Source organism: Macaca nemestrina, chromosome 3 (genome assembly GCF_043159975.1).
Source record: "Macaca nemestrina isolate mMacNem1 chromosome 3, mMacNem.hap1, whole genome shotgun sequence".
NCBI classification, from domain to species: Eukaryota; Metazoa; Chordata; class Mammalia; order Primates; family Cercopithecidae; genus Macaca; species Macaca nemestrina.
Window position 1 is genome coordinate 60,532,929 of NC_092127.1, and position 26,105 is coordinate 60,559,033.

Here is a 26,105-nt window from a genome sequence, read left to right on the forward strand (position 1 = left end):
GGAAGCAGAGAAGCCCTAGGGGCAGGAAGTAAGACATACACAGTACAGCCAAGGCAACTGGCCAGTCAGTTCACTGTATACAACTGATTGCTGGAGTAAAAAGTTAGGCTGAGAGGATGGGAGGTGGGTCAGAAGAGCTATCTAGGACACAGTGAAATAAATGCTCTAATAAAGCAATGTGTAAAATACTACAGGAACTTATATGGAAAAGAAGAGACAATCCTTAAGCTCTGAGGCATGAGAAAAGGGCTGAGGGCTTACTGTAATTGTTTTATCCACTTGCTACCCTTTCTTTTTCAATATCAGATTAATTATGCTCATTATTTTCTGTCTCCTAAAAGTCTAACATTTAAAAAAGGAGGAAAAGGAGGAGGGGAAATTAAATATTTTTTTCCTGTGGCAAAAACTTTTTTAACATTCAAAAAAAGTAATTTGGAGCCAAAAATGAAAAGCATATTTCCCTTCAGACTGTGATTTACACTTTCCTGGAGCTGGGAAAAAGCATGAGAAAGCACCTGAATAAATATGCACACTGTGGAATCTATTTAGGTGGTGAGAAGAGAGAATCTGCTTGATACTGCAGTGAACAATTCAAATCACAGCAAAGAAATGCATTTATGCATATTTTAAACAAAAGGATGATTATCCTTTCATGGTCCTGAAGTTGAAAAACAAATTTGAAATGGCTATTACAAACACCCACTCTCAAATACAAGTTTCTATAGGATACATCATTTGTACCTGACTAATGGACAAGCTTTCCGAAATTCTGTAGTTGATATGCATGTTCCTTTCAAAAGAAAATGTTTATGTAATGTATTTTTGCTTGCTTGGTATTGGAAGAAACCGAAATGTCTTATCTAGATGAAAGAAAGTTAAGAGATGTTTAAAAAAATCTTAACAAATTTTAAAAAGATACACATTAGGTTTGAGAAAGCTCACAAGCCACAACATTCAAATTCAGTATTTTATATTGCCGTGATTGTATCTATCATATTTGTGCTGCATTTTTATCCATATTATAAACAGTTGTGATTTATATCTGGAACTGTGATTCATAGTGTTCAATTCACTTCTAAAGTCAAGATACTCTAAAATATATCTTATTTTTATTTTGATAGTTTTATATGCATTTATAAAATTATTCACATAATTTATAAATCAATCATCCTAGGTTATTTAAAATATACCATTCCTATCCAAAACAGGCAGATCATTTCCATATCAAATTAATTAGTAGCTATTGTCAGTTTTAATAATAATTTCTCAATTTATCTAAGATGCCTAACACTGCCACCATGATGTGTAGTCAGGAGGATACTTTTTTGTAAAAGTCAGCATTTATCTTACACTAACTCCCTTTTCAGAGAGAGAACATATTTAAGAAATGAGTAAGTCGTTTTCTTCCGGTCTCTCTGGTCTCCGCTGCAGAAGCGAGATGAAAGGGAACGTCATCGTTTGGAAAGCGTCGCAATAAGACGCACACATTGTGCCGCCGCTGTGGCTCTAAGGCCTACCACCTTCAGAAGTCGACCTGTGGCAAATGTGGCTACCCTGCCAAGCGCAAGAGAAAGTATAACTGGAGTGCCAAGGCTAAAAGACGAAATACCACCGGAACTGGTCGAATGAGGCACCTAAAAATTGTATACTGCAGATTCAGGCATGGATTCCGTGAAGGAACAACACCTAAACCCAAGAGGGCAGCTGTTGCAGCATCTAGTTCATCTTAAGAATGTCAACGATTAGTCATGCAATAAATGTTCTGGTTTTAAAAAATAAAAAAAATTTAAAAATAAATGAGTAAGTCGATAAGCCACTTGTAACCAGCACTAATGATTGTTCAATGGACACATATAAACTCAATGTAAACTTGAAGTTAATTCCATTTAATTTATAGCTTATTTTATAATAGTATTTTATTAATGAATTAATTTACATAATCTAAAATCGCAAATCTAAACATACAGCATGAGGCATGTTGACAAATGTATGCAACTACATAACCGTCATCCAGATCAAAATACAAAACATTTCAATCACCCCAGAACATTTCCTCAGGCTCCTTTTCCATTCAATTTGAATTCCCTGCCCTCACTCAAAGCAGCCACTACTCTGGTATCTATCATCAAATGCTAGTTTTTCCTAGAAGTGGCTTTAATGTAAAAGTAATTAGATAGTATGTTATATCTGGCTTGTTTTGCTCTACTTAATGTTTTTGAGATTCATACAGGTTGTTGCATGTATCAGCGTCCTTTTTTTAATGAACAGTATTCCGCTGACTATATTGCAGTTTGTTTATCCATTTTCCTATGGATGGAAATTTGAGTGTTTACAGTTTTGTGCTATTGTGAATAAAGCTTCTATGAGCAGTCATTTTTCTGGGGTGTATATCTAGGAATGAAATAGCTGAATCACAAGGTAGTGCAGGACAGTGCTCTAGGTGGCCTTGGACAAACTCAATTGTCCCCCCTTTCTCACCTGTAGTTCTCAAGAATAACTGTACTGTGTGCTGGGAATGTAACATCCTGGACTAAGTGACTGTGAGAAACACTGTGACTTTACAGATGAAACATCTACAAAGAATCATCTATTGTCTTGTTAATCATATGCAATTTGCCACAGATATTTTCAGTGACTTCTATGAAAATATTTGTTGTTGAAATGTATGCATGACATCTTAAAAAATTGATATTTATTTTTTGTTTATCTTAAAAGACATAGAGAAAAATGATCAGTATGGTTATCTATTACACTCCTGTATATCACATTTCTCTATTAGCCACAGGTCTGATTCCGGTTGTTTCCATTCTTCTCCAAGCAGCGTGTTAAAATTGAAAGGTCTGAAGTATTCTAGGTGATGGCTAAAAGCAAAGAAAAAGAAGGTGGGAATTGAAGTGAATTATGCATTTGTGAAATAGTTGTCCTGAAGGGCTATTTATTTTGTCACATCTGTAAGAGGACAACATTCTATTTTAAGCAATACTAAAGGTAAGACATATTTTATATGTACAGTTTTCTCACTCTAGCTATCAAACACTCAGCTCTGAAAACATTCACCTACATCTCAAAGCCCTCTTCTTTCAATTCTGCAAATAGCTCCCTCATAGCTGAAGGGAGAAACCAACTCTCAAAACATGACTCATTCCATCCAACTTTAAACAAATCATATTATGCTCTTGCATGTTTTTATATTCAAATTTTGACATAATTTTTATCAGTCATATAAGCAATGGTTTTAAAAAGTTTCAGTTCCATAGATAAGAAGATAAGACTTCTTAATTCCCTTGTCTGCCGAAGCAACAGAGGTTAATGTAAAAGAGTGTTAATCCCAGTTCTTTTCTTTCCAGGAAAACCATTTAACTATATTAAGAAGCTTTCTCTAGTGGCTTAATGAGGAGAGAAAGGCTTAGCTAACATGCTGCAGTGGAGCCCCACTCTGTAGGCAGTCACTCTGCCTCGGCTCTGTCCTGGCCAATGTATAATCGTACTTCCACCTCCGATAAGCTTCCAATAATGTATGAATGAAGAGCCTGAATACAGGAAGGTATTAGCTGATGAACAGCCAGGGAGACATGACATCTTGATACGAGGACCTTGAGTCAGTTGCAACTATGTTTTTGTCTCATTCTGCCCACCTGGCCAGGATAAATCAGTTTTTGAGTCATAGTTGTCAATCCCAGAGTAAGAGATTAAGGAAAAAACAGTGAAGGATAAGAAAAAGGAAGGGAAAAAAAGACCAGGTAAAAGCTATGTCAGGACTGGGGGAAAGGTAAAGGGAAAAAGGGAAAAAAAAGTCAAGCAAAAACGGGGAAAAAAATGTCAAGGATAAGAAAAAGGAAGGGGAAAAAAGACTAAGTAAAAGCTATGTCAGGACTGGGGAGAAAGGCAAAGGGAAAAGGGGAAAAAAGGTCAAGCAAAAAAGAAATATGCTAGAAGTGATAAAGACAAAGAAGCATGAAGAGCGAGCATGAAAGGAAGGAGAAGGCAAACAGGGTGAGGGAGGACAATGCAGCACATTCCACAGGTAAAAAGGCAGGAATGTCCGTGTATTATAGTGCAGTGCTCACTAGGATGTCTCTGTTAGGTTCTTCCAAATGCCCAGATTCACCAGACTACCTTGGCCATGGTGAGTATACCTAGAGAGATATAGAGCAGCAATCACAGCTTGCCCCAGGACAGCATCTGGCTTTCCTCCCTAAAGGAGTAGTCCTTGCAGAAGTCCAGGAAGCATTCACAACGCTGGCCAGGAGCTCTAGTCTACCTATGTGAGAGCTACAGGTGCAAGGAAACAAGACTCAAATTGAGAAAGCATAGCAGATACCTTGGCTCAAATGCCTGCTGCTCCATGAGAGCATTATCTCTTGGAATAACTCCATAGCCATAGCTTCCAGGGTTCGCACAGGGAACATGACTGTTAAAGGAGAATCCCAAAGCCACGCTGTCTCCATCATATATTTATAGTTCATCCAAAATTATTCTCAGTCCAGATGTAATTTACCACTTAAGGGTCATTTTTATCATAAGCAATGTTGCCTAGAAACATAGTTGATATTTTTATCCTTATGAGGTTACCAGAAGAGGAGAACTAGAGAGATAACTGAAGATCAGATTTCCTTGCAACAGGGACCCTTTGTTCACACCTGGAAACACTGACGCCTCTGGCCCTTTAGCTCTGAAAGAAATTTTAAATGAATTTGCAAACATACTTCTATATCAGCTATTGCAACATTTACTTTTCTCACATGCAAACCACTATGGAAAAATAAGTGTTCTACTGACAGTAGTGAGAGAGAGAATGTCAGCCCAAAGTTTACCAAGTATATTCTGAGGACCATCAGTGAACATTGGACTCTACTAGGTGCCTGTGCACATATGTCATCTTCTTTGATCAAAAGGGTTACTTCTGCTCCACTAAGACTTAATTTCCAAAAAACTCGTTTATTTGGAATATATCTTCATTTATTTTCTACTTACAAATCAGGTTTTTGTCCTTGTTGCAGTTCATGCTGAGGTACAGGGTAAAGAGCTTCATAACTTCGTTTATCTTTTGATCCATGAATTGCAAATGAATTGAATTTTGTCACATTTGGTGGAAAATAATTCCAAGGGAGATAAGCTTTGCCTTCCCATTTTGTCTCTCCTCTGGACACTCTGAATGATAAAGGAAGTTCTTGCTACAGAAACAACATGTGGAACACAAAAGATAAAATTGGGCTTACACTTTAAACATAGAAATAAATATGTGTATTACTGTGTATGTAATGATTTTGCCTCATATTTTTATTTACTTACTTTCCACACATTTCTTCTTCCAGAAAGTAAAAGCACTAAATGCTGTCCGTGGCTGTCAAAATTGAGATTCCTTATGAGTGTTTGAAAAACATGTTATTTTCTTCACTATCCTTTATACATGGAATGTGTGTGCTTGCAACTAAATTTCTAAATAATTAAAAGATGCAGGCTGAGCGTGGTGGCTCACGCCTGTAATCCAGCACTTTGGGAGGCCAAGACGGGCGGATCACGAGGTCAGGAGATTGAGATCATCCTGGCCAACATGGTGAAACTCCATTTCTACTAATATACCAAAAAAAAAAAAAAAAAAGAAAATTAACTGGGCATGGTGGCGTGTGCCTGTAGTCCCAGCAACTTGGGAGGCTGAGGCAGAGGAATTGCTTGAACCCGGGAGGTGGAGGTTGCAGTGAGTCAAGATAGTGCCACCGTACTCCAGCATGACAACAGAGTGAGACTCAGTCTCAAAAAAAAAAAAAAAAGAGAGACGCAATATTAATATTGGATAATTATAGGGAGAGCCAGTGTGTTCAGTTGCTTAGAAATGACATCTTTGGGTTTACCACTCCAGACAACTGCCACCAAATGCATAAAGTTTCATGTTTAGATTGCTTTTTATATTCTTTAAAGAAAAAGTTATATAAAATACTTCATTTGGTTAGATGACACAAAGTATGAAAAAGGTCAGAGAGATACCATGTTATTTGGAGTTTTTTATAAAACGAGTTTCAAAAACTGAAGCAAGCAACAATTTCCAAGTCTGAATTCAACAATTTTAATAAAGGTTAGTTCTGAAAGAAAACTATCTGGTAGCTCATTAGGAAAATAAAAAATGCAAAACACAGACAGTCTACAATTAGTCAACAGGCTAAAGATTTTCATCTTTGTCTATTTTTTTTCCACACACTGCCTTCAACCTGTCTGCCTCTTGTGTTTTCCTGTTTTCTACCATTCGTTCAGCATCATGTTCTCAAAAAGGAACACAGTATTTTCTCAAAGGGAAATTCTAATAACAGTGTACAATTGGGACTAGCTGGGTCATTAAGAACCAAAGGATTTCATGTATTTACATGAAGCAAATTCACTAACTCTAGAAATACCTATATCTTAAAACATTTCTATACAGGTACTCTTTTGAGAGCTTTTCAGGGAAGATTTCCTTCAGTAAACTATTCTAACAGAAGTCAAGTATTCTTTTCCATTTAAAAGTCTTCTGATTATTTTTATTGTTATTATGCAGCCTTAGCGGTACACCCTAGGAGAAAAAATTCTTGCAAATAAGAATAAATTCTTCCTGTTGCTTTCCTAGAGGTTAACTGTTACAGGAAATGATTGCCTGAAGCAAAACTATGATTCCTGATTATTAACTATCTTGATACATAAGAAACCCAAATTACTCTGTGAATATTTTAACCTTTAAAATCTATTAATTTATACACAATGATTACTGTGTAATTTCTTAACAAGAGAGATTCTAATTATTCCATTCATCTAGTTTTAAGTCATCACTTTATGAAAATAAACCAATATTATCATCTAATAAAATTAAAACTAAGGGCAAAACTTCAGGATATCCAAGTTATTTACTGTACTCTAGACAAGTTAGGAATGTTTGCCTTAGTTTTCTCACCTGTAGGGTAAAAATAAGCACACAATAGTTGAAATTTTCTTACTTCTCATGGCAGTCTATGAGAATTAATCATATTTTTCAATAACAAATTTTGGCATGTTAGTTGACATGTGACACACAAAGGTATATGATTATTCTTCTTTAAAAACATAATGCAAACAGCTAGACTTTTCTACATTCGATTTAGCTGAATATCAAAATAAAGGAAAATAAAAGAATATTTAAAAATCTCATTTCAATCAATCGTTTGGAGCTCTCTGTCCAGCCTACAAAAGGAGCAATGGCTTCTAAATGTTAGATGCAGAGAAGCATTTAAATGGCATTTCAAATGAATAACTGCAATATAAAGAAATATTTCATTATTAAACATTTTATTAATTTTAAATGTCCTATAATTTAGATAATAGGTGTACATCTACAGGAAAAAAAAAAAACGTTTGCCAACCAGGTAAATAGGATTCCCAAGAGACAGTTAAACCTGAACAAAGAACAAACCCACAGCCAATATCATACTGAATGGGCAAAAACTGGAAGCATTCCCTTTGAAAACTGGTACAAGACAGGGATGCCCTCTCTCACCACTCCTATTCAACATAGTGTTGGAAGTTCTGGCTAAGGCAATCAGGCAAGAAAAAGAAATCAAGGGTATTCAGTTAGGAAAAGAAGATGTCAAATTGTCCCTGTTTGCAGATGACATGATTGTATATTAAGAAAACCCCATCGTCTCAGCCCAAAATCTCCTTAAGCTGATAAGCAACTTCAGCGAAGTCTCAGGATACAAAATCAATGTGCAAAAATCACAAGCATTCTTATACACCAGTAACAGACAGAAAGCCAAATCATGAATAGCTTCAAAGAGAATAAAATACCTAGGAATCCAACTTACAAGGCATGTAAAGGACCTCTTCAAGGAGAACTACAAACCACTGCTCAGTGAAATAAAAGAGGACACAAACAAATGGAAGAACATACCATGCTCATGGATAGGAAGAATCAATATTGTGAAAATGGCCATACTGCCCAAGGTAATTTATAGATTCAATGCCATCCCCATTAAGCTACCAATGACTTTCTTCACAGAATTGGAAAAAACTGCTTTAAAGTTTATATGGAACCAAAAAAGACCCCGCATTGCCAAGACAATCCTAAGCCAAAAGAACAAAGCTGGAGGCATCACGCTACCTGACTTCAAATTATACTACAAGGCTACAGTAACCAAAACAGCAGGGTACTGGTACCAAAACAGAGATATAGACCAATGGAACAGAACAGAGCCCTCAGAAATAATACCACAGATCTACAGCCATCTGATCTTTGACAAACCCGACAAAAACAAGAAATGGGGAAAAGATTCCTTATTTAATAAATGGTGCTGGGAAAATTGGCTAGCCATAAGTAGAAAGCTGAAACTGGATCCTTTCCTTACTCCTTATACGAAAATTAATTCAAGATGGATTAGAGACTTAAATGTTAGACCTAAAACCATAAACCCTAGAAGAAAACCTAGGCAATACCATTCAGGACATAGGCATGGGCAAGGACTTCATGTCTAAAACACCAAAAGCAACGGCAACAAAAGCCAAAATTGACAAATGGGATCTCATTAAACTAAAGAGCTTCTGCACAGCAAAAGAAACTACCATCAGAGTAAACAGGAAACCTACAGAATGGGAGAAAATTTTTGCAATCTACTCATCTGACAAAGGGCTAATATCCAGAACCTACAAAGAACTCAAACAAATTTACAAGAAAAAAGCAAACAACCGCATCAAAAAGTGGGCAAAGGATATGAACAGACAATTCTCAAAAGAAGACATTCATACAGCCAACAGACACATGAAAAAATGCTCATCATCACTGGCCATCAGAGAAATGCAAATCAAAACCACAATGATATACCATCTCACACCAGCTAGAATGGCAGTCATTAAAAATCAGGAAACAACAGGTGCTGGAGAGGATGTGGAGAAATAGGAATACTTTTACACTGTTGGTGGGACTGTAAACTAGTTCAACCATTGTGGAAAACAGTGTGGCGATTCCTCAAGGATCTAGAACTAGAAATACCATTTGACCCAGTCATCCCATTACTGGGTATAAACTCAAAGGATTATAGATCATGCTGCTATAAAGACACATGCACACGTATGTTTATTGCAGCACTATTCACAATAGCAAAGACTTGGAATCAACCCAAATGTCCATCAGTGACAGACTGGATTAAGAAAATGTGGCACATATACACCATGGAATATTATGCAGCCATAAAAAAGGATGAGTTTGTGTCCTTTGTGGGGACATGGATGCAGCTGGAAACCATCATTCTCAGGAAACTATCACAAGAACAGAAAGCCGAACACCGCATGTTCTCACTCATAGGTGGGAATTGAACAATGAGATCACTTGGACTCGGGAAGGGGAACATCACACACTGAGGCCAATTGTGGGGAGGGGATGGGGGGAGGGATAGCATTAGGAGATATACCTAATGTAAATGACGAGTTAATGGGTACAGCACACCAACATGGCATATGTATACATATGTAACAAACCTGCACGTTGTGCACATATACCCTAGAACTTAAAGTACAATAATAAGAAAAAAATTTTTTTAAAAACAAAAAAAAACCTGAACAAAGAGAGTCCAAGGTTAATATTTTTAATGAATCTAAGAAAATCTATATGTGATTTAGTTTTTATCCCTGGTGCTGAATGCAAAAGTGACACATCATATACTTAATAAATGCATGATGAATAAAGAATGGAATACATGAATACATAATTATATAATACATAAAATTAAAGTTTCATCTAGTCATTTAAAAATCCCCTAAAAGAAACATTTTTATAAGCTAGCTCAATTAATTATATACATATCTCTCTTTTTATTTCTGAACAGCTATATATAATAATGCAAATTTATTGAGTAAATAATGAGAAAGACTTTTTGTTTTATAATGACTTTTCATTTTGAAACAAAAATTATCTTCTAATTTATTAGAAAAATCTACATTACTGAACTGAAAATATTGACACAGGATTTTCAAATCTTTATAATATGAGTATATTCTAAACATGTATTCTAAATATGTGCTCTGTACTTGAAACTAAGAAATATATAAAAGTATATCATTCAAACAAATTCAGAGTACCATTCTTACTAGTTAATTTGAATTAATGAGCTTTTACTAAAACCATATCATTTATAACTAGAAAATAATATGCTCAAATTATGTAGTAATAATTAAGAAAAAACATTTTATACTTACGGACAAAGTTCAACTTCTAAATACTGCTCAGTTATATCATTCAAGAAAAATGCTTCCACAACTTTTGAAAACAGAGATATAACATATTGAGAAATTTAATATTGCTTTCCAACAATAAATAATTTGTTTATTCCTTTAGAATATAAAATAAATTGACTATTTTTAATTATAATACTATCCCCAATAGGAAAAAGAGCAAAGAAAATAGACATTGCCTGGAAGAAGAAATATATAGGAAATAAATCATCAACAATTTTCTCGCATATCAGATTGCCACATATTTAAAAGATTAATTAAAACTAGTGCTGGTCAAGTTGTAAAGAAATTAATATTATCACATAAACTTTGAGCCAGTTATCTTCTTCTAGGAATGTATCTGAAGAAAATAATCTGACAACTGGGAAAAGAATTAAGTATAATGCTATTCATTAGAGTACTGTTCAAAAATTAGAAATGATCTAAATGATTTATCTCCTATTACATAAGATTATCTCTTATTCTCTAAATAAATCTCCTATTATACAGAAGAACTGTTAAGTAAATTATGGAATTCATGTATTCCATGCAATGGAATACAATGCAGCTATTAAAATCAAAGATACCATTAAATATTTTTTGATATAGGAAGATATCCATGATATTCAATAAGTCAGCTGCAGAATAGCACCAAAATGCGTGTGACATTAAAATTTCATGTGTGTCTATGTCTAGATGTCTCCAAAATGTGCACAAAAATGTTAATGACTGCATATCTGTGATTGCAGGAATTTAGGTAGGTGATCTTTCTTTTCTTGTTTATAATTTCCTGGAAATTTCTGAATATTGCTATTTTTAAAATTTAATTTTGAACATAATACATCTTTCTTTCAAATAATTAAAACAATATATATATGAAGTAAAAAGTCATGTCCTTTTCTTCCCCTTTGGTCTAAAATCTGCCGGACCTTTTCTGTGCTTCTCCATACTATTTTAATGACTGAATAGTATTATTTTATAGAATATTATAACTTATTCATTTAATCCTTTATGGATAGACATTTAGGTTGTTTCCAGTTTTCCATGTGTTGTTTTTATAATAAAAGAGCTAAAACATAGACATAGTTCTGCCAGCAAGTCAGAGAATCTTATTGTCCCTTTATGAATCTTTTATCTAGATAAATGAGAATGTCTACTGTGATAGTTAATCGTATCTGTCAAATTAACTAGGCCATGGTATCCAGATATTTTGAAACATATTATTCTAGTTGTTTCTATGAAGCCATTTTTTAAAGATAAGTTTAACATTTAAATCAGCAGACTTTTAGTAGAGCAAGTTTCCCTCTATAATGTGGCTGGGGCTTATCCAATCAGTTTAAAGCCTTCATAGAAAAAAAGACTGACCTCCTCCAAGAGACGAATTCTGCCAGCAGACAGCATTCAGATTTGAACTGCAACATCAACTCTCCAGCTGGCAGACTGAAGACCCAGGGAAGAGTGGACTTGCTAGCCACCACAATTGTGTGAGCTAATTTCTTAAAATAGATCTCTCTCTTTCTCTCCATATATATAAAATAGATATATACATACATACGCACACACACATACTCTCTCTCACTATAAATATATGTGTGTATATCACACACACACACACACACTCAGATGCACATATATATCTTCTGCTTTCTACTTTCCATCATCACCTTACAAATACTTTTGCAGCTTCTCTGTGTTAAACACTATATCAGATTCTGGAAATACCTTTATTAGCTTACAATCTAATCAGATACTAATGTGGAAAATTTTAATAAAAATTCCAAAAGGGAGGATGCATACATTGCTACAAGAAAAAAAGAAAACAGATGCTTAGCTCAAAAAAGTACTTTAGTGAAGGATTCCTGGAAAAGTTGCTATTTAAGCTGTGTCTTGAAAGATGATTTGGAACTAGGTGAAGAATGACAGAAACAGCATTCTAGGACAAGACAACAGTAAAATCAAGGGTACACAATTAGGAAATATTGTAGCTTAAAGAACTATATGAACAGTTCAGTCTTACCAGGCAAACCTTTCAATGTAGGAGGAGCTGGTGGTGCTACAGAGAGAATAAGCAGCCAGGTCATGGAAAGTCTTATATAGAGATCATATTAAGAAGGGCAAAACTTACCTTGAGAGAAAAGGATCCTGAGAAGGTTTTTAAGTAGCTGAAGGGTGAGTTTAAATTTTCATTTTAGATTTAGCACTCTGGCTTCTAAGTGAAGAATGGGCTTAAGGGCTAAAAGACTATTTAGAAGGCTCTGCACTAACCGAGGTAAAAGACTATGAAAGCCTTACTTTTGGAAAGGATAGTGGGGATGAAGAGGAGATACTGAGTTAGAGGAATACTTAGGAGGCAAAACTGATGGGACTTAGTAAATAAATCCAAATAATGCAAAGTGTCAAAGAGGGATATCTTAGAAAGATCTCACAATTTTTTAGATTTGGTGATTTAATGTATTGTTAATACCATTTATTGATATTGGGCAATTAGGTAAAGAACTGGTTTATGAAAGAAGTAGGTGAGTTGAGGTTAGAATTTGTTGAGTTTCATGTCTGTAGTGCCTCTAGCAGGTAAGTCACATTAGTGTGTATTCCATTAATAAGAGGATAATATACCAGTTTTGTATCAATAAAAGACAATATATATTTAACATATGACAAATTAACACTGACAAAATGTGTGCTTACAAATGGCATAAACTAGACATATTGACTAGAAGATTCATCAAAATCTTCTTTGAAGAAATGCAACATGAATTAGATCTTGAACTATGCATTAGAGGCAGGGGGAATAGAATGAGAAGGTACATAGGTTAAGAGCTTTGGCTGAATATGGTGGCCCAATTCATAAGTATGCTGAAAGCTTAAAGGAAGGGTTTGAACTTTAACCTAGGGATAATAATGATTTATGATCTGGGAAATGGCATCATGAAGAGTATTTCATAAAGATGAATCTGATAGCTTAATTAGGATACAGCAGAAGGAGATCATAGAGCAAACCTGAAACAGTGTAATTTTATGTCATGTCTTAATTTGATATGTGTGATGAGTTGCCAGTATAAAGTAAAAACTACATTTCATATTGAGGTTGATAGTGTTTCTACAATAAGTAAAACACTCCAAATTTTCCATAAAGAAGATTTATAAGGTTAGAGTGGTAATTTAAAGATACTTAAATACAAAACAGGAATCTTGAACTCTTCTCAGCATAGGTAACAGAAATAAAGGAAGAAAATAAGGTGGCAATAAAAAAATCTGGATTTGTGGCCGGGCAAGGTGGCTCATGCCTGTAATCCCAGCACTTTGGGAGGCTGAGGTGGGCAGATCACAACGTCAGCAGATCAAGACCATCCTAGCTAACACAGTGAAACCCCATCTCTACTAAAAATACAAAAAATTAGTCGGGCATGGTCGCGGGCACCTGTAGTCCCGCTACTCAGGAGGCTAAGGCAGGAGAATGGCATGAACCCGGGAGGCGGAGCTTGCAGTGAGCCAAGACTGCACCACTACACTCCAGCCTGAGCGACAGAGCAAAACTTGGTCTCAAAAAAAAAAAAAAAAATCTGGATTTGTAATTGCCATTTTTTAACTCTTCTAGCTATATAGTTAAAGTCATATAGGTAATGGAGAAAAAGTCAGAATGAGAGATTGGTAGGAAGTATCAGAAACTGTACATGTCAATTGCTCAGAAGCACTTTCTTCCCAACAGCAAGATAAAATAATAGTTCTGTGAGAGGTTATTATAAGAAGATTTATGTTTGCAATAAAACACACTACTACCACTTACCTTCATAATCCCACAGTTGATTGAAAGGTTTTCCTGGTTCTCCAAGTGGGGCTGGAGGATCATTGAAAAATGGAGCACTAATGTCCATCATCACTCCTCTGTCACCTGGATTCAGCCTGATAAATACCGGCTCGTGCTTCACTGGAAAACCATCCCAAGTGTGTTCAATTTTAAAATCCATCTGAAGACTCTTAAAGAAAAATATATTAAAACAAACTCTTTAACAATATACAAATGTTTTCTTTAGTTGGAAATGAAATGAAAATTTCAATGCCAAACAGCAGACGGGAAAGGCAGCAAGAGCACAGTCCTGGGAGCCAAAAGGCTATCTTGTGTTATGCCAAAGCACGGACTCTGAGTTCTAGTCTAAAATAGGTAACTAGTTCCTAGAGGCTTTAAAACTTCTAGATTTAACACTTTTTTATGTACCTTTTTTTTAATTGCTGTCATAGAAACACTATCAGTCTCAACACGAAAAATGATAAAAGTGTTAAAAGTCTAGATTTGGCTCTAGTGCTGTTGTAAACAGTGCATCAAAATCATTTTCTTAATTATAATTAAGTCTACTGCAAAAATTGTTTATATACTTAATCACAACTACAAGCACCATGGGTTCTTATGTTATCCTTTGTCTTTTATTTATTGTAAAGTGTGCAGGTGTCTCAGTTACTGGATCCTCTGGGAATCAAGATCTTTATAATAAAATTCAACTAGTTTAAAAAAAAATCTCCATAAATCAGTAGAAGCAGTGCTGTTAACACCTGTTCTTTTGGCCAAAATCCTTTTCTTCATGGGGGTTGGGGATGGGGAGTTCCAATCATTTAAAAGTTAGTAGAGCTGAATTTTGCCTTCCTTTGTCCCAGCATATACACTTTCGTTTTTAATATTTTAACTGTTAAATGACTGCTTGCTTGGTTAATTACCTCTCTCCAACTGAAAAATGGGAACAGAATCTGCAATCATTTAAACTTTGAAATAGACTGAGTACCTACAAAAGAGCAGTTTTTGCATTTTAAATTAGTTTTCTAAGTATTCAATAGAGGGGTATAGTATTGTAATGCATTGATAAAATTTTTGAATACTATGGATTAGGCATTTTCTAAACATTGTCTCATTTAATTTCACTACAAATTTGCAGAGAAACTATTATTGTCCTCATACAAATGGAACAGATTTGTCCAAGGTCATGTGACTAGCATATCTAGAAATTAAACCAATGTCAGCAATGTTTTCCCAGATGAAGACATTTCAGGAATCTGCAAGGAGATGAAAATTTTATTTCAGGAGTGGTGGAACCCCCAAATTATACTAGATCCTGTAATTTTATCCAAAAGATAATCTCACTTAGTACCTTATGACTTTTTCAAACTGTAACTTCTTTTATCTGAAATCTTTGAATGCTTTCCTTTGCTTCATAAGTTATTTACAATCTTTTACTGTAATTAATGAAGTTACTAAATTTGGAATTAATTTAAATCAGTGAATATGTATTGAAAACCTACTAAGAGTTAAGCAGTGGGAGATCCAAATGTACAAGCTCTGCATAACATAAGAAATCCAAGACCTCTAAAAACCTTTTTCTAAAGCATATAGCTTTTACTAAGTTTCACTATATGCTCACAAATTTTACTAGATAATCTCTAAAATTAAACAATTCTGGTATTATAACCCATTTGTAGAAAGCTAATAGCATTTCAGAAGAAATGTTCAGCAACTCATATTCTTCATTATTGATATAAGCTCAATGAGTGATAAAACTATATAAATTGATTCTGATTTAAGTGGATTGCATGGAATAAAATACCTCAATAATAAATTTATTTTCTTTAGTTGAAACATCAAGGCACATTCTACAAAAAAAAAAAAAAAAAGTATAATCCTCTACCCTAAATTTTGGTAGTAATAAGCATCCTCAGGCAGCATATAGGAAGAAATAAGAATAAATCAGGACGTTAAAATGCTGAATGACTGACTCTGACACCAATAGGCTGAAAGAAAATGCTATTCTCCTAATTTAGAGCTTGATAATTCTTGACAATTTTGGCAATATATACCTTAGCTACTAGGAAGTTCTGGCAGATTCACTTATTCTTCATACAACCACCAAATCCACAAAAATTCTGCATACATTAAAGAGATCCCTATCTTAATCAGTGAGTTTCCACTAGGGACTTAATTCCCAGCACATTCAGGCAATCAATTCTATGTCTAAATGGAATAAAACCATACCAGTGACATCCAGTGATATGCTCCTAAAACTGGCCTATCATTTCTATGCACACATGGTGGGTCTCATGGTCAGAGTGAGGTAGACTTTATAGCAGGTTTGTCCCATCTTTTGGCTTCCCTAGACCACATTGGAATAAGAATTGTCTGTCTTGGGCCATACATAAAATGCATTGACACTAACAATAGCTGATGAGCCAAAAAAAAAAAAAAAAAATCACAAGAAAATTCATAATGTTTACGAATTTGTGTTGGGCTGCATTCTAAGCCATCCTGGGCCACATGTAGCCCATGGGCCTTGGGTTGGACAAGCTTGCATAGATTTCAAATTACTTCAAAATGCAATTTTATCTGGAAGATAAGAAGTAAAAGATAAAAGCAAAGTTACCATTGTTAAGAATTAGGTAGTGAGTACCTCAAACCTTTCTACTGGTTCCTTCTGCTTTTCCCCACTAAGGTTTCTTTGAGCATTATTTGAAAATTACTGTAAGAAATAGTGACTAGAATTCCACAAGTAGCCAAGACCAATAGTGCATGGCTCATCAGTCCAAAGACCGAATATAATTTTGGCTTTAATTGCATAAACAACTTTAGTTTCTTATTGCAATGACAAATTTGTTTATTTTTTTAAAAAACTTTATATTGCTTAAAGAACATTCATGTCAATCTAAGTATGCATAATATTTATAAAAATTAACCTAAAAAGTATAGTCCATCCTGCCCAGTAGTTAATGGTCTAGTTTAAAAATAACATAAACTAGAGACAGATGATTCTCCTTCAGTAATCTTCTGAGATTTAACCCCCACAGTCTTTCAATTTCTTTGTATTTGAAATTGTGCTCATTAAGTAAAGACAACTTAAATGTCAATGTCCTTGACCTCTTGGGCTAGCGCTCCCCTCCTAGTCATTCTCTATTAACCTGTACACTGCTCTATTTCTATTCTTACATGGCACTTACATGGCATGACATATTTGTTTATTGACTCCCTGAACCCAGCTAGAATGCCTATAAGTGATGCTTACTATTTATTTGTTGAGTGAATAACTTTTCTAGTCCCTGGATCTAACCCTCTAGATTTTGTGCAGGAGAAACCTACTGTGTTCGTGGTATCGTCATCATGACCATCACGTAGTGTCATTTAACACTACATATCAGATCAATACAACGGCTAATAACAAAGATGATAAACCCAGAAATTCCCTTCAATTTAGTTTATCAAGCATTTATTAAGTATTCATCTTATTTCAGGTACCATACCAGGTGCTGGGGCAATAATATATAATAAGTCTACGGCAGTTTGGGATGGTTCTCATGTAACTAATCAATGAAGTCCCCATTTCCAATATCAGTTGCTTCATTTTGCAGTCCTAAATTTAATTCAGTGGGATCCTTATACCAAAGTAAGTTTTAGATGAATCAAAGATTTAAGCATAAAAATCAAAATCATATAAAAACAAGAAATAAAAAGAGAGTTAAATAAAATCTTAATAGTAGTAAGGTAGGAGACAAGCTGGACCTGTTTTCTGAGCACCAAGGCCCCACTGATTAAAACAGAATCTAATCAAAACAAAATGAAGCAAAAGAAAACAGCTAAAACCAAGATGGCAACAAAAGTGATCTCTAGTTGCCCTCACTGCTCATTACACATTAATTATAATGCAGTAGTATGCAAAAAGAAATTCCCAACAGTGGCATGACAGTTTACAAATGCCATGTTTGTAAACTCCTAGAAGTTACCTTATAAGGTTTAAAAAAGGGAGGAACCCTCAGTTCTGGGAACCCTTCCTACTTTTCTGGAAAATACATGAATAACCCACCCCTTATTTAGCATATAATCAAGGAATTGTCAAGTATATAACTAGCCAACAATTCATGGGAGCTGCTGCTCCTACTCTGTCTATGGAGCAGCCATTTTCCCGTAGTTTGTTGCTCTGATAAACTTGGTTTTGCTCGTGAACCCTTTCCTGAATGAAGCCAAGAACCCTCCTGGGCTGAGCCCCAATTCTGGGCTTTCCCTGCATTAGTAGAGAAAACCTTTTAAAATAGAAACCAAAACCCAAACATTTTACTACATAAATATAACAAAACTAACATGGATGCAGCTGGAGGCTATTATTCTAAGCAAATTAATGCAAGTACAGAAAACCAAATACCACATATTTTCACTTATAAGTGGAAATTAAACATTAGGTACTCATGGACATAAAGATGGCAACAATAGACACTGGGGACTACTAGAGGGGGATGGGAAGGAAGGGGCAAAGGTTGAAAAACTAACTACTGGGTACTATGCTCACTACCCAGGTGATGGGATCATTCATACCCCAGATCTCAGCATCATGGAATATAACCATGTAACAAACTTGCACATGTATCCCCTGGATCTAAAATAGAAGTTGAAATTTTTTTTAATAATTAATAAATAATATAATAAAAGCAAAAACCTCCTTCCCAAGTTCCCCTTACCCCAAAAGTCTATCATTAACAAAATCAAAAGACAGTCTGGGAAAAAGTATATGCAAGTCATACTTGATACAAATAACTAATTTCTTTGATGCATAAAGAGCTCCTAGAAATCATAAGGAAAAGACCAACACTCTAACAGAAAAGTGACCAAAAATTATGAACAGCCAGTTAGCTCACAGAGAGAAAATGCAAAATGTTCACTTACAATGACAGAAATGCAAACTAAAACCACAATAAATTACCATTTTTCACTTAGATTGGCAAGGATCAGAAAGTCTGATAACATGCTGTGTTAATGAGGGCATTGAGAAAAAATCATAATGTTGCTAGTGAGGCATAATTGATACAGCCTCTGTGAAGAGCAATACGTCAGTATCAAAATAAAAATGCAAATATCCTTCGACAAAAATAATTCTAGTTCTAGGAGTTACTATACCTGCACATATTCAAAATGCATAAGTGTTGAGGATATTTGTGGTAGCATTGTTTATAATAACAAAATGTTGGAAGCAACTTAAATACCCATCAGTAGAGGACTGGTAAAAAAAAAAATTATGCTATATCATACAATGAAACACTGTATAACTGCTAAAATGAATGAGGCAGCTCTAAATTAACATCTATGCTAAAATACGTTGTGAAGTGAAAAAAAGCAAGGTGCATTTATTTAATAAAAAGGAAGTTTATTTGCATATATGCTTGTGATACATACACTATCTCAGGAAACACCAACAAACGAGGTGGTTACAGTGGTTGCTTCCCTGAAGGGAATTATCTGCCTGCAGATATGGGAAGGAGGAAGCTTTGCTTTCAACTTCATCACTTTTTAAAAACCTATTTGCATTTTATACTATGACAGACACGCATTACTATTTTAAGGCAACTGAATGGTTTAAAATTATTTTTTGGCCGAGAGCAGTGGCTCACGCCTGTAATCCCAGCACCTTGGGAGGCCAAGGCGGGCGGATCACAAGGTCAGCAGATCAAGACCATCCCGGCCAACACAGTGAAACCCCGTCTCTACTAAAAGTACAAAAATTAGCTGGGTGTGGTGGCACGAGCCTGTAGTTCCAGCTACTTGGGAGGTTGAGGCAGGAGAATCGCTTGAACCCAGAGGCGGAGGTTGCAGTGAGCTGAGATAGCGCCACTGCACTCCAGTCTGGTGACAGAGCAAGACTCCGTCTCAAAAATAAATAAATAAATAAATAAATAAATAAATAAATAAATAAATAAAATAAGGCTGGTCTCCTAAGAGTATGGCGGCTGCCTCTTCTCCCCTTTATATTATATATGCTGAACGTTTCCGAAAAGTCATAATGCATATTATCAAGATGATTACTGTCCTGCAATTCAAGTTTGGCTGTTTAGACTTTTTTTTTTTTTTTTTTTTTGAGACGGAGTCTCGCTCTGTTGCCCAGGCTGGAGTGCAGTGGCCGGATCTCAGCTCGCTGCAAGCTCCGCCTCCCGGGTTTACGCCATTCTCCTGCCTCAGCCTCCCGAGTAGCTGGGACTACAGGCGCCCACCACCTCGCCCGGCTAGTTTTTTGTATTTTTTAGTAGAGACGGGTTTCATCGGGTTAGCCAGGATGGTCTCGATCTCCTGACCTTGTGATCCGCCCGTTTCGGCCTCCCAAAGTGCTGGGATTACAGGCTTGAGCCACCGCGCCCTGCCTGTTTAGACTTTCTTAATACAATGTTTATTGTTAATCTGTTTCTACTTTTAACCCCTATTCTTCAAACTGCTCTTAAAACAAGTCAAAAAAATAAATTTTCAATTATTCTGATTGCTTTCTCTTTACCTGGAAAGACCTCTAAAAGGAAACGAAGGAAGAGAAAGGAGACCGAACACTGGAGCATTAAGAACCCGGAAAAAGAAAAAAAAGGTCCACAAAGTTTAAAAGAAATAAATTATGGTAAAAGTGTTTTCTCAACCAAATGATCCGCAAGGAAAATTTCCAAATTCCTCTGCTCAACAAAATTTCTTTTAGTTTTTCTACAATAATGATTTCTTTTCAGTTTCCATACCGCCCCGAGGCCCCGCCCATTTATAAGAGAAACGAAGAAACGAAGAAACGAGGAAGTCAGCCTGACAGTGGGAGTACGCTCAATTAGCAGGAGACAACTGAAAAGTAAAATACTTTTCATTGTTTTCCAGAGATCAAGCGAAAGACAAGACCTCGCGACCGCGAAAGGAAGGTCAGAGAGAAGAGGGAATAACAAAAGAACACAGACCACGAAGCTTTTCTCAAAACACTGGCTTCCTCCTCTTAGCCGAGGTCAACGCAGAGGGCTCGGCTTTAGGCTCCACCCAACTTCCTACACGTTCTGGGGGAGGGGCTTGGAACACTGAAGCAGCGACACTTGATTTTTCCAGGAAAGAAAAATGTTGAAGGGCCACAGGTGAACATCTTAAGACTTCTAATCGTTCCACTAAAGTTTGAGTGGTTTCCTAGAAGAAGGAAGGGTGATTCAGAAATAAAAATACCGTGCAATAATTTGAAAATCAACTGTAAAGCATTAAGATTACAACAGAACATGTACAGAAATAATTCATTTAATACAACTACAGGCTAACTGGCTATATAAGCAAAAACTATAAATTATACCAGCTATAAATTAGATTATACTATACTCCTGGGGAGGCATGTTCATGGCGGTTAACAGTTGTGAAATTAGAACCATCCTGCCTGAGTTCAAATCGCAACTCAGGCACTTGCCAGCTGTGGGATCTATTCTGACCCTTGCTTAAACTTCTAACTTTGTATTCTTCATGGTACTTTGCACATAGTACTGGGTGCTCAATGTCAATTGATCAACCGAATTAATGTTAGTGAAAGTCACTAATTTTCAATCTATACAATTATCTATGAGTACGTACATTTCCACTTGTCATTCCTTGTATTCAATTTATACTAATAGATACTTTCCAGGAACATCTACTGAATTCTTTCATTCCTTCCATCAGATATTTAATCAATTCTGTGTTCCAGGTATTATGATGGAGCCTGGAGACAAACTACAAAACATGATAGATAATGCAGGAAGGAGCATGAAATAAGTACTAAGGTGGCACCTACCTTGGGAGAAGTGGATAGAGAACTCAGGACGTGTGAAAAGGAGAAACACGAGAGGGATCCTTTAAGGATAAGTGAAAACAATTTTGTTTCCTAATGATGAAACTTACGTTGAAAATACTCCATTAAAATTCATCTACTAAAATCTTGTAACCACAAACACAAAAACAAAAAACTATCACGATCATAATTATGATTATGTAAGCTAAAAAAAATCGAGTGCAGACACAAAAATTTTCACCTGAGATACTCACTTTATGTAACTACCACTCATCATTATAGCCAGAAGGTATTTGCTTCCATCCAGTTTGGGTGTAAACATAGAGTTAAGTCTATAATTATTTATTTGATGCCAAGTAGAAATACAGTATGACAATATACAAGGTTCAAATGTGGGAGAAGTTACAAGCAAGTCCTCGGAGAGTCAGTGAGATGTTTATGAAGAGTCATATACTGAACTCCATAAACGAGTTGGAGCTTGCACACTCAATTTTCCCTTTATGTAAAAAGTTTTCGTGTAAACATTATAGCTACTAAAAATCAGAACAAGTTCAATTATCCACGACCCAAAGCTAGATTAGACCTTTTCAATGATTATTAAGCTACACATCCATATTTAACAGCTAGTCTTTAGAGGAAGGGACCATCTCATTCTATTAACAGCGAGTATTGAGTCAGGCCTTCAGATGCCTAACTGCACATATTCGAATACATTTTTAAAAATTTCTTAACACATATCGCTAAGGTTACTTTATATGACATTATGAGTACAGGACAACAAAACTCTTAAGCTGTTAAACAGAAAGCCAAATCAAGCTGCATCTATGACATGCCTGTTTAGTGAAACTTTACTTCAATCCATAAAAATACAATTTATTAAAAGCGCAAAACTAGTGGCTAGCTTCAAATTAACATATTTGTTGCTAGTGGTGAGATTTCCTCCAATGTTAAATAATTTAAAAAAAACATACGTTTTAACTCCAGACAAAATCAATTTTCAAAAATGAAAATTGTAATCTATCCACAAATGTAAGTTTTACCGTTTTGTTTTTTGCAAAAAAAAAAAAAAGTTCCTTTTATCTTTCCTTATATTTGAGGAAAAAAGCTTATCTTTGAAGAAATAGCTGCTGAATTTGCAAGATCTTTTGAATACTTCTAACTACATGCTTTATTACTACACAGTTAAATATTTAAACAACAGTTGTCTCCTTTGGCAGGATGGTACTTACCTTCTTGAGATGACCAAATCGAAACACAGAACTCCTCCAGAGGTACAGCCTTGGTGGGAGATTCTGAAGACCCAAGTCTGGCTTCTACCCCTAGCCGCATGAACCTGCATCCTTTACTTAGTCCACAAAGGCTTAGTATATTAGTAACCCAAAGATAGTGAGGGCATTTAAACTGTGTATTTCATGCCCTACTCACGTTTGCATTTTGGGTTTAAAAAAAAAAAAAAAAAAAGAGGTTGGGCCCCACCACCTGGAGACACTGTCCCACCAGTTTGCCCGCCGCGCCAAGCCGGTGGCTCAGCTGTCACCTAGGTTCTCACGACTCCTCCTATTGCTTGACAGCCAGCCAATAGCGTGCTAGGACTCTAGGACGCGCGATGGCGTAAGCGCCAACGCCCGCGTGATGACGCAAGCGGCGTCACCGTCTCCAAGGAGTGGTTCGGGGCACCGGTTTCAAAGTCGCAGGGCGGGCCGAGTGGACTTCCGCTGCTGGCCTGGGGCTTCCCAGCCGTGTTGGCGTCGTCTTCTCCAACCCACGCCGCTCCGCGTAGAACGCCGCTCTCAGGCTGCCCTCCAGCTCCCGCGGCACTCTCCTAGGTGGCCCGACGAGACCCAGAGTGACCCGCGGGACGCCTGTATCGAGCAAGTCCTCTTCCCACCAGGGTGGGATTCGGTTGAACGTGGAACAGAATTCACCTGGCGCGCCCCCAGCAATCTTCAGTCTCTCTCCAGGGCCTGGGACTCGTCTGGGGCGCGGGGGAAGGAAGCGTGGCGGGGCTGTAGATGCCGCGTGAGTAGGATGCAGATTGCACCGCTGGAGCGCTTGACAACCAACCGAGCGTTGGCTTAGTTTTGTTTTCCCGCACAGCAAGCTCTGTGTCTTTCAGAGGAAGGTAAAGGTGGTGAAAACTCCAAACTAAAATTGTATCGAAATGGCTACAGAAATCGACTTTCTGAGAGAGCAAAGTAAGCTCCATGTTTTTTTGAGACTTCATATTCACATACAATGTTTAATATCGTCGTCGTTGACCGACAAATCTTTTTTGAATGCTGGTTGGGTACATTTAAATTTGTAAAAATTTAAAGAAGTTAGTTGCAGGGAAAAAAAAAAGAGCTTGATGGTATACGTGAGGATGTGTGTATATTTAAGCAGAACCGTATGGTGGTACTTGTGGCTTACACAGAATTCTGCTAGACGCTAAACATGTTTGTTATGCTCCTCTCGTGCTCTGAAGATTAGAAGGCTAATGGCCAGCAAGAGTTTCCAAGTGTGCATTTAAAACCTAGGGGCCCAGCTCTCTGGCCATTTATTAAAAAGATGTTTATTGAACTCCTGTTTCTATTATGTACCAGACACTATAGAAGAACAGCTGCTGCAAAGATAAACAGGACAGTTTTTTACCTTAAGAATTTAATTTGGGGAGGGAAATGTATTCCAAAGTATATTGAAGTGGCAGCAACTGCTGGCTCTTTTGCCACAGTCTCAGGGATTGTTGGAATGATTAAATGAATATTAAAATGTGTAAAGGATTTAGAATAGTATCTGATACATTGTTAATTTATTGTTATGTAATAGTTAAATATTAACTGTTACACGATTATTATTAAAATATGTTCAAGGAAGGTGCTATTAGGCTGAAACGTGCAATACCAATATGAATTTAGTATATAAAAACTCTAGGCATCCCAAATAGAACAATATTGGCGACACTGAGGGCATTAGGAATATGCTTTGTTAAAGATTTGCAATAAGGCTGGTTTGAATGTAATATTGATGTAAATGGAATTGGAATATTTATATAGGGAAATGGCAAGTGCAGTCGAAGGAGTAGAAAGGGCTGGATGGTGAAGGGCCCTGTCTTCTCTGTGCTAAGGGTTTGGACCACTGCATGGGTTATAGGAATTCAGTTGAGAGTGGCATGATCAAATTGTAATTTAGAAGGCCCAGTCTGATTTTTATGGGGAATGTGCATTATAGCAGAGTGCAGTTGTTGACTACTGTCATCATTCAGATAAGAAGTAAACTAAGTTGGGCACAGGGAGATTGGGGATCAGGGGATTTGAAGGAAAGAGATAGAGGACGCTTCGTTTTTGCTTGAGCAACAGGGAAGTTAGGAAAAAGGTAGTAAGTCCCATTTTGGCAGCATTATAGACCAGTGGTTAAGAACTCAGTTAGCCTCTAGATTTAGTCTGTCTGGGCTCAGAGCCTACCTCTTTCCAGGTCTGTGACCTGGAGCAAGTTTCCTAGCTTTTCTGCACCTCAGTTTTCTCATTTGTGTAATGAGTATAAGAACACAAGAATCCTCTTGAAGTTGTGAGACTTAAATGAGATGATGAAAAAGCAGTGAGCATAGTGTCTGGCACATTTTAAGTGCATGGTATATGTTATCTAAAATAATTAATGACACTGTAATGACACAATAACATTAGCATTATTTCTTAGGTTTGTAGTGAGAATATCCCCATCCCATAAGAACAGCTAACTGGCCACCATAAGAGTGGTGTGGGACAGGAGTTGGTTGATGAGGAGTTTGGCTAGAGTCAGGAGAGTACTTGAAGCAGTGAGAAACTATTAATTTCATAAGAATGATCCAGCCAGAATTCTTAGATAAAACTGAGATCCAAATACCAGGGGGAAACAAATAAGACAACTGAAGCATAGTAACATTTTTTGAAAAATGAGTGGTATTTAATAGTTCCACAGAAGACAAGTGGAGTGCAAGAAGGAAATCTCAAGCAGAAGGAGCAGAAGAAGGAATGGTTCAAAGGCTTAAAATAACTGGTTTTATTCAGGGAATCAGAGCCTAGAATGGTAGCGTATGCATGAAGAGATAAGAATGAGAGTTGAGTGTCTGCGTTGCTCTGCTTTTTTCTTTAACTGGATTTTGCATGCCATTTGAAGGTGGTGGATTATTCCATTAAGTGACCCACCCAAATACCAGCCCAGATAAAGGTAGATGGTCTTCTTTCCACCTGCCTCTGACTTTTTCTACACTGATTTCTGTTGATCTCGATTGTCTCTTTGTTCCTTTTGAATTTGGGAGCCTAGGTCAAGACCATTTGTTTTGGTACTTCTCAACTGGCAACCCCACATGACATTTCCTCTGATAATTACTATTTC

General features: G+C 36.4%; 2 protein-coding genes across 15 annotated transcripts in view; one reads left to right on the forward strand and one right to left on the reverse strand.

The window, feature by feature from the left end:
* Nucleotides 1–1,865: 1,865 nt before the first annotated feature.
* C3H4orf33 (chromosome 3 C4orf33 homolog) lies at nucleotides 1,866–23,240 on the reverse strand. Of its 6 annotated transcripts, none has more exons than XM_011748757.3 (8): nucleotides 22,985–23,229; nucleotides 21,560–21,686; nucleotides 20,914–21,130; nucleotides 13,988–14,177; nucleotides 10,189–10,249; nucleotides 5,293–5,344; nucleotides 4,975–5,174; nucleotides 1,866–2,861 (listed from the first exon to the last, which is right to left on the reverse strand). In XM_011748757.3, the coding sequence occupies exons 4-8, from the start codon at nucleotides 14,166–14,168 to the stop codon at nucleotides 2,741–2,743; spliced, it is 615 nt and encodes a 204-aa protein (XP_011747059.2). In that variant the 5' UTR covers nucleotides 14,169–14,177; nucleotides 20,914–21,130; nucleotides 21,560–21,686; nucleotides 22,985–23,229; the 3' UTR covers nucleotides 1,866–2,740. The 6 variants fall into 6 exon arrangements, 4 of the variants coding, with proteins under 4 accessions (XP_011747059.2, XP_011747057.2, XP_011747056.2 ...); XM_011748755.3 differs by having other exon boundaries at nucleotides 21,560–21,697; XR_003019017.2 differs by lacking the exon at nucleotides 21,560–21,686 and adding an exon at nucleotides 4,322–4,533 and having other exon boundaries at nucleotides 2,676–2,861; nucleotides 22,985–23,240.
* Nucleotides 23,241–23,402: 162 nt separating this feature from the next.
* The window catches only part of LOC105486091 (sodium channel and clathrin linker 1), a 215,130-nt gene continuing 212,427 nt past the window's right edge, over nucleotides 23,403–26,105 (forward strand). For 3 of the 9 annotated variants that reach the window (XR_011620971.1, XM_011748770.3, XM_011748771.3), the window contains exon 1: nucleotides 23,406–23,950. Coding sequence is in view for 3 of the 9 variants with exons in the window: in XM_011748771.3 (XP_011747073.1) it covers nucleotides 23,917–23,950 (34 nt within the window). In the remaining 6 variants the exon portion in view is untranslated. Of the gene's footprint in view, nucleotides 23,951–26,105 lie in introns of all 9 variants that reach the window. The other 6 variants (XR_011620972.1, XM_071093040.1, XM_011748772.3 and 3 more) reach the window with 4 other exon arrangements.